Raw genomic sequence first — 8,743 nt, forward strand, 5'->3', positions numbered from 1 at the left:
TGTGTGATCATTCGCCATCGAAGCTCACAAGACAGCCTGGCCTTGATGCTCACGACTCCACTATCCAAGATGAGCTTTCGAATCAGGGCTGTTGCTGCCGGCACAAAGCCATGTCTGACATGTGACGGCATCGATGCTGCCGCACCTCCAAGGGGGAAGCGCAGATTCGGAATTATCCTTTCTTTTGCAATACTAGGACTGATCTGTTCGGCCTGACAGATCGAGAATAGCCCTGCGCCATCGAACAAGAACGTCGAAACGAGGCCGAGGGCGACCATCCTATAGAAGGCTGTGTCGACCCTCTTCCACGGCGGGAAGACTTTCAGTATAGCGAGATGAGTGTCAAAACGACGGAAGAGGGTATGAGATCGAGACTGGTACTGTGCCACCATGTGAGGACCATAGACCGGGCGAACTGACCAGGTTCCTGCAGTAGACGACTTTGTTGGCCCGAGTGAGTCTGCAGGAGTCAAAGGCGATCCTGCACCTCGCTGGCTCTACTATTAATGGTAGTCACAAGTGTATCGGACTCATGTGATCAAACGACCACCGTGGTGGGTGGCTTGATCAGTATACATTTGTTCGACGTCCAAACAGGCGATTCGCCGAGCCACTGTCCATCCAGGCCCAGGCACAAGGGTCTGTGAACATTACGGGCAGCTTCGTCAGTTCATGACTGCCGTATGTTGTCACAGAGCTCAACAAAGAGGTAGCACTTCGGTCACTTCCACTTCACTGCATTGTCACGCGGTTCTCATCCGCGCTAGCGTCAGCACGGGCCATGCGCGAGGAGGTATAAGTATTTATTTCTTCGAGCCATGACTCTCTTCTCTTTCCTCACTAGAGACTCAAAGAGCCGGAACGTCGCCTCAAGGCTGAGCGCGAAGCGCGCTTACTCGACAGAAGAGGACAGACCCGAGCACGAAGTGCGTGTCCGGTGCGCGCCTCCTGTTGGGTTTGCAATCCCACGGGTCTGTATCGTCCTCCTGACGTCCGTGGATGAACATGCTGCCGTCGAGTCCAAGCGCTCCCTTTGCTTTGCGCTAAAGTTGCACGCTAGGCAACCGTCAAACATCCTTTCCATATTCCGCGGCCATCGATCCATCCTCCAATGCCTGTGATCCGGAGAATAAGTTGCTTGATGAGGGTGATCATGATACCATTATTAGGCACGTCGGAAAATACGATTTACGCCATCAGCAGCGTGGAAAGCCATTGACCGTTGGGGATAGATCGAGCTTCTATCCATGATCCAGCCCCGAAATCTTGATGATTGACGGCAGGAGCTCTGGTAACTTTGGTTGCAGTATGTTTTCAGGCGGCCGGGAGGTTGTGGGACCGCCGCATTGGCAGCATGGAAGGTAGTTGAGCATCGGAGTTGGGCATTACACTAGGCGCTATTTCTCAAACTTGCGTCCAAAGTCTTAGGCTCGAGCTTCTCGAGTGTCATGGCGAAAAGCTTGGTAAAAGTGGCCGCAATACATGCACAGGCATGCCGGAAGATTTGAGACTGTTGAATCAGCAGCGTGGAGGGCTTGAGACGACAGAGAGTAGGCGCAGTACGAAGCGCTCAGTTCAAACTCTCATCCTGGATTCCAGGCTCGAAATCTTGAAAATCCATGGCGAGAATTCTGGTCAGAGTGGTCACAATATGCGCGCAAGCGCGCCGGAGGTTGTGGGAGCGCCGCATCAGCAGCGTGGAAAGCAAGAGACGATAGGGAGTAGGCACAGCACGAGGCGGTATTTCCCAGATCGGGGTCTAGACTTCACCCCCCCCCCCCACACGCATACCTAGGAGGCAAGTTGCTAGAAATCACCGCGAGCCGCGACATGGAACTGGCGACCCCAAAGGGCACAGAGACGTGGAAGGCGAGATCAAGCGCAAGTACGATCGACCTATGCTTCCTCTCGAGAGAGCTAGTAACGAGACTAGACAAGTGCCGCCCGAACCTCTCGCTCGAAGCAGGATCAGACCACATCCCGATCCAGACAACAATCGAGGTAGCAGTTGAGGAGGAACCTATAGCGGAGCCACGCCTAAACTAGAAGAAGGCCCCGTAGGAGGAAATCCGAGACGAACTAGCGGCACGACTACACGATAACAGAGCAAATACGGGACTGGAAGCGGGAACAGAAGCAAAACAAGAAGCCGAGCTCGACAAAGAAGCCGAACGGATAACGACAGTCGTGTAGGAGACAGCTCGTCGGCACACACCCTACATTCGACCTTCTTAAAGACAGAAGCCATTCTAGACCCCGGCGTGCGCGGAAAGGGTAAAGGAGGCGAGGAGGGCTAGACGAGAGTGGACGAAGGAGCACACATAAGCAACATAGGACGCATCCCAAAGGGCTAGCCAAGCTAAGAAAGCCTAGATACGTCGGGACAAACAGCTAGACTAGAGAACGACGGTCGGGCTCGTAATAGAGAATCCTAACTAGATGTAGCGACTAGCGAGGTAGGCGAGAGCCGGAGGGACAGAGAAGACGCCTCACTTCCCGCCTATAGTCGACATAACGGGGACGCTAAGGTTAACGCCGGAGGCAAAAGCGAAGGCGTTTGCGGACTACTTCTTCTTAACACAAGTCGACGCGGACCTAACGGACATAGTACGTACGTCGTACCCGGAACCACTAGACATACACTAGATAGTCTAGCTAGGCGAGGTTAAGGCCGTAATAGGACAGCTTAAGGGAAGAAAGGCCCTAGGGCCCGACAAAATCCCAAACCTCCTACTAAAGGAATGTAAAGAGGAAATCGCCCCGAGCCTAGCTAAGCTCTTTACTACTTGTCTACGGAAAGGCTACTATCCGAAGCCGTATAGAGACTCCCTAATAGTAGTTATCCGGAAGCTATAGAAGGAAGACTATAACAGGCTCAAGTTATATAGACCGATTGCGCTCCTAAATATAGTAGGGAAGATCCTAGAGAAGGTAGTAGCCTAGAGACTTATAAAACTAGTCGAGGAGAACAACATCCTCCCGGAGACATAGATAGGAGGGAGAAGTAACCGCTCAACCCTTACGGTAATAGAACTAATAACCGAATAGATCCAAACCCTCTAGTACTATAGACGGAACAGAATAGCATCGCTACTCTCCCTAGACATCTCCGGAGTATTCGACAACGTCTCCTACGAAAGACTACTCTATATATTCTAACAAAAGGGAGTCCCCGTATAGGCCACGAAATTCATACACTCCTTCCTTAAAGAGACGACTACGAGAATAGTCCTCGGGAGGTATAAATCCGAAAGGGTATACGTAGAGACCGGAATCTACTAAGGATCTACGCTATCCCCGATCCTATTCCTAATCTTTATAGCCGACCTCATCCCCTTACTTACGTCCCCTTAGACTTCGGCGTTAGGCTTCGTAGACGACATAAACATCCTAGCCTAGTCCGCGATAACGGAGGAAAACTATAGACTACTTACGGAGAGATATAGAGTATACGAGGACTAGGCTAGACGCTACGGCGTCTGTTCTACCCTAGAGAAATACTAGCTAATCCACTTTAGTAAAGCGAGGACCTACTATAACATATAGGCAACTATAATAATCTAGGGATACGAGACGAAGCCCTCCCCCGAACTCCGAGTACTAGGAATCTAGCTAGACCCGAAGCTAAGCTAGAACCTATAGATTAAGAAGGCCTAGAATAGGGTATAAGTAAACGAGGCATTAATAACACGTCTTACTAAGTCAACGTAGGGGGCGACCTTCGATAAAGTAAGAATAATATATAAAGTAATTGTTCGACTAGCGATACTTTACGGGGTACAAATCTAGGGTACGGGGGGAGTCGACAAGCTAGTACCGCGACGGATCGAACAGCCTCTTAATCGAACCTAAGCAAGCAACTTAAGGAGAATTCTCGGAGCGTACAAGACTACACCGACGAGAGTAGCCGAGATAGAGACCGGGACACTACCTATCCGTCACTATATCTAAGGGATAAGGACCTAATATACGGCGAAGACGATAGAGTACCTAGTATAGCAAACTATCTACGATAAGACAGTACGAATCGTATAGAGATACAGCCGGCTATATATAGGACCGTACGTAAGGAGGAGTTAGAAGCGGGACGACCTACGGGTTTTTAGGAAAGTATAAGGAACGCCGGAGTAGCTAGCGAGGGAGGAGGAGGAGGAACGAAGAACCCGGGAAAAGAAGGGGAGTAAGGGAAAGTCCTAGAGCCTCGTAGAGTAGGTAGCCGGCTGCCTATAGGAATAGGAATAGAATAGCAACCCGCTAGCGAGAACAGCCCCCCTAGCCCTACGAACCTTCTAGAGACATAACTACCTCCTATACCGCGACCTTATAAGGGCAGAAGTAAGCGTAACAATCTAAATCCGGTCCGAACACATCGGGCTTAGGGCTTACTTATACAGGAGGAACGTCCTAGACATAGACAACCTAGCGTGCGAGTGTAGCTACCCGTTGTAGAACCCGGAACATATAGTCGTACGGTGCCTATAGTAGGTGGAAGGGCGGAGTACATAGAGAGCGAGAGCAGCTAGACGCGACTACTAGTCGATCGTTACGAACAAGAGCGACGTATAGAGGATAGCACGTTGGGTCCTAAGACAAGGATACCTCACCTAGTTTAAACTAGCGAACGAGACGGAGGAGTGGATGGAGAAGAGGAGGGAGACCAAGGGGATGCAGACAAGGTAGTCATCAGGGCAGGCCCATGACACTAGTGCACCCTCTATAAGGAAATCGGGAAGGCAAACAACGGACAACAGTAGCATAGGAGAGGAGAGGGGTTTTCACCGCGAGCGGTTTCCCCTTCGTAAGACAGAAGTACGTAGAACAGCTGCATGGTCTAGGAGGCACCACAACAGCTTAATGAACAATATATATATATTTATATATATATATATTTCCCAGATCTCAGCCCGGATCTCACGATCAAGATTCTGGAAGTCGTGGAGAGGACTGTTGGAAAAGTAGGTCGTGATGCGAAACACGAGAGGTATGGCGCTGCTGAATCGGCAGCGTGGAAGGGCGAGGATGGAGGGGAGTAGGCACAGCACGAAGCGCTTTTTTCCGGGCATCCGTCCCGGATTTCAGCACCTGCGTCTGGAAATTTCGGGCGATGAGTTTCGAAAAAGACAGGTCGTAGCTCGAAGCACTGGACGATGCAGAAGCGTAAGCGAGGCGCATGAGCAGCGTCGAATGCGTGAAACAGTGGAGAGCAGGCACAGCACGAAGCGTAAACCATAGCAATTCGTGTCATTTCTCGTAAGAATAGGCTAATCATTCCCTTCCAGCATGTGATAGGACTTCTACTCCTCCGACTCATTCACCTCGCCATCCGCACGGACCCTATCCAGCGCTTCGCGCAACTCCTCATTTTCCGCGCCTGCCTGCTCGAGGCGCTGGCGGGCTCCTCTCCTATCTAGCAGGCGCGCTTCGCGCTCTGCCTTAAGACGACGCTCTAGCTCTCGCAGCCGATGGGTCCATCTAAGCTCCGATGGCTGGATTGCAGGGCTCGAAACCACGATTTGCTGTGGGGATGCCTCAACTTGCTCCACTGCTGAGGTTGAGTGGTGTCTGAGCAGCTGACTCACGATCTGGCGCGCAGGGCTGCCACTGCTCAATGTACGCGCATGGTCGACATTGGTTTGTTGGTGTTGGTTGACCAACTGTTGCGCGATAGCGCTGGGATGTTGGCGATGGAACTTCAGCTCGGTCTTAAGGAGTTTGACCTCGTTCTTAAGCTTGATGAACTCCTCGTTGTTCTTAACACTCTTAGTGCTCAGGGTGCGGCTCGGTTCAGGACGTCGAGCTGCTTGTTCTGCAATCGCTCTCTGGGCATCGTCGACTGCGTTTTCGAGGAGATCCATGCGACGAATGCGGATGTCCAGGTTATGTTCGAGCGTCTGGTAGTCCTTCCAGAGATCTTTCTCGATGGTGCGGATGCGGACTTTGAAGCTTCCAAGGAGTGCCTCGATGGTCTTGACAGCAGATATGACGTTCTTGTTGAATGCTCCAAGGTTCTTGTTGATGGCCTCAGCGCTGGGTAGCTCGCCTTCGACGAGGGAGTGGTTCTGAGCCCAATCGGAGCCGCAAAGTGTGGAGAGTCTGTTCCACAATGCTAGCAGCAAATTATTGCGCTCGCTGAGCTGTTCCTGGTACGTCTGTCCCAGTGTTTCTGACTTGCGTTTGACTTGTGTCAACGAAGTCTCGAGCTCCATGATGTGAGTCTCGTGCTGCGCGATGGTGCGCATTTGTTGTGCGGTCCCTCGTGAGGACTTTTCGAATTGCTCCAGGTCACGCTTGCGTGATGAGCGCTCCTTGTCAAGAAGATCCGAGAGTCGTCGGGACTCAAGGCTGGTGTTCTCCAACAGGCCATCGCGGTGGCGGAGGAGTCGTTCTTTGTCGGCGAGATCCATCTTGATCTTGTCTGCATGGTTCAGAGATGTCTCCAACTCACGTTGCAGCTTCTCGATGCTGGAGAGCATGCTGCGTTTGGTGCCATTCGGTTCACCAAGTATGTCACGGAGTGACTGTTCGAGGTCGTCTAGGCGTTGCTTGTAGCCGCCACACTCGACTTCTTTGCCGGACAAGTCGCGACGAAGCTTCCTAACTTCATCTTTTGTCTTTTGGCCGTCTGTGTTGAGGTCGTCCAGGATCTTCTGAACCTCCTCCTTTGATTGATTTTCGAGTACGTCGCGCTGTTCGCGTTCCTCGGTCATCTTGTTTTCGAGCTCATGGAGTTTCTCCTGCTCGTCTTGGATGGTCTGCTGGGCCGCGTTGAGTGCGTTCTCCAGCTCGCCGATCTTGATTTTGTCGCCTTCTTGTTCCTCCCTCAGAAAGGTGACCTCGGAGTTCAAGCTCTCTTGAGCGACCTCCAGTTGGCGGTTCTTAGTGCGAAGCTCTGTGCAGGTCTCCTCCCATTTGCGGTTCTCGTCTTCTGCGTCCGCGATATGTTGCTCCAGGCTTTCGATCTGGCGCATGTTGTGCTTCTTGAGATCCTCAAGGCTCATCACACTTTGAGTGATGCTGCGGAGCTCGCTCTGGAGTCCTTGGTAGTCATCGACCGTTGATTGCAACTTCAACTGCGTCTCTTGCAGCTGGGTGTCTGCTTGTTCGAGCTGCTGTTCGAGCTCGTTGTTTTCCTCGTCAATTGCGTTGATTTCGTCGAGGGCACGTCTCTTAAGATCCTCGTGAAACTGCTCACGCTCCTGGTTTCTTGCGATGGCGTCATCGCGCTCCTTTTGGAGGCTTTGAATCTCCTCCTGATGGTCGTGCAATTCTGTTTCCATCTCTTTGAAGTCATCTTCGAGGGCGGAGGCGTACTGCAGGTAAGTCTTGTGCTGACGATCAAGCTCTTGGTACTTGATGCGCAGCTCGGCGAGCTGGTCCCTCAGCTGGCCTTCCTTTTTGTGAAAGTCGTCGCGTTCTGCTTCCGTGACGGCAGTCTGGTCGCTTATTCTGGACTGACTGCGCTGGTGGGCACGCGAGATTGAGCGCTCGAAGATGCCCTCTCCGGCCACTGAGCGAGCACCGTGTGGTTGCAGGAGCTTCAAGTCTTCAATCTGTTGTTGAAGGCGCTCGCGCTCACGGTTTCTCGAGGTGAGCATGCTCGTCTGTGCTGCCAGATCGCGTTTGAGTTCAGCGTTGTTGTGTTTCAGCTCGGTATTCTGCTCTTGGAGTTCTGTAATCTCCTGTTTGAGCTCGTTGAGAGACTTTGGCGGCTCCCCTTCTACCAGCTGGTTTACGAGCTCTTCCTCGACCTCGGCGTCACTTCGTGGGCGCGATGTTGATCGCGATCTTGCTCGGTAGTTGCCTAGAATGGGTTGTTTCTTGGCTGCCGAGTGCTTGATCTTCATTCTGGCGAGCTGGTTGCGTAGGTCGGTGGCCTCCTGCTCGGCTGTTTCGCGACGTGTAGCTTCTTCGTTGAGCATGGCTTGCCACATCTGCGCAGCGTTGATGGTGCTGGCGTCGTGATTCTGCTTGTTGGCCATGCTGCGCACGTGATCGACCATCTTGTGTTTCTCCTTTTCTCTGTGGGTGACCTCATCGCGGAGGGCGGTGATGGTGTCCTCGGAGCGGTGGAGCTGCTGGCGGAGGTAGAGGATCTCCTCGTGCATGTCTGCCTGGAGGACGGGGTCGTCATCGTCTTCGCGTGACGCGTTCTGTAGTTGTGCAAGCCTGAGTTTGTCGGCTTGTTTTTCGTTCATCTGTTCGATGGTCTTGATCTTTCGTCGCATGGCTTGCGCGTCTCGACGCTCGTGAGCCAGTTCGGTCCGCAGCTCGACGTTCTGTTGGACCAGCTCCTCGACGCCATCGTGAGAGCGGGTGTGTATCGCGTCTTCGAGGAAGGTGATTTTCAATTTGAGATCGAAGTTCTCCTTTGAAAGCGCGTCGACACGCTGGTTTTGTTCCTTGAGGCTTAGAGCAGCTGTGCCACTCGATGAGGCCGGGCGTGCAGGAGACACGACGTCCATGATGGAGGCATACGGCTCAACTACCGAATCCATGATTGTTGTGCGTGGTGGCACATACTCATCGATGGTATAGAGCGGCTTGACTTCACGGCAAGCGGGGCGGTGGAGGCGCTTGCGCGGACGGCGGGTAGTACGCTATACTCCTGTCATGGCGGTCGGCTGTTCCTGCTGCGCGACATGCATTAGCGTCTCGCTTATGCAGGAGCGTTGTTAAGCGAGCATACCTTAATTGATTTAAGCTTCTTTTTGGATGGAAATTGGGAAGTTGTGATGCTTTTTGA

The 8,743-nt window shown here is 52.4% G+C and overlaps 1 protein-coding gene across 1 annotated transcript; it reads right to left on the minus strand.

Annotated features, from left to right (window-relative positions):
• Positions 1 to 5,294: 5,294 nt before the first annotated feature.
• CLAFUR5_13288 (Anucleate primary sterigmata protein B) lies at positions 5,295 to 8,495 on the minus strand (the record flags this gene model as incomplete). The annotated part of the gene is made up of 1 exon (XM_047912436.1): positions 5,295 to 8,495. One exon carries the CDS (start codon positions 8,493 to 8,495, stop codon positions 5,295 to 5,297), a length of 3,201 nt encoding a protein of 1,066 aa, XP_047768021.1.
• Positions 8,496 to 8,743: the final 248 nt, after the last annotated feature.

This window comes from Fulvia fulva, chromosome 11, assembly GCF_020509005.1.
Source record: "Fulvia fulva chromosome 11, complete sequence".
NCBI classification, from domain to species: Eukaryota; Fungi; Ascomycota; class Dothideomycetes; order Mycosphaerellales; family Mycosphaerellaceae; genus Fulvia; species Fulvia fulva.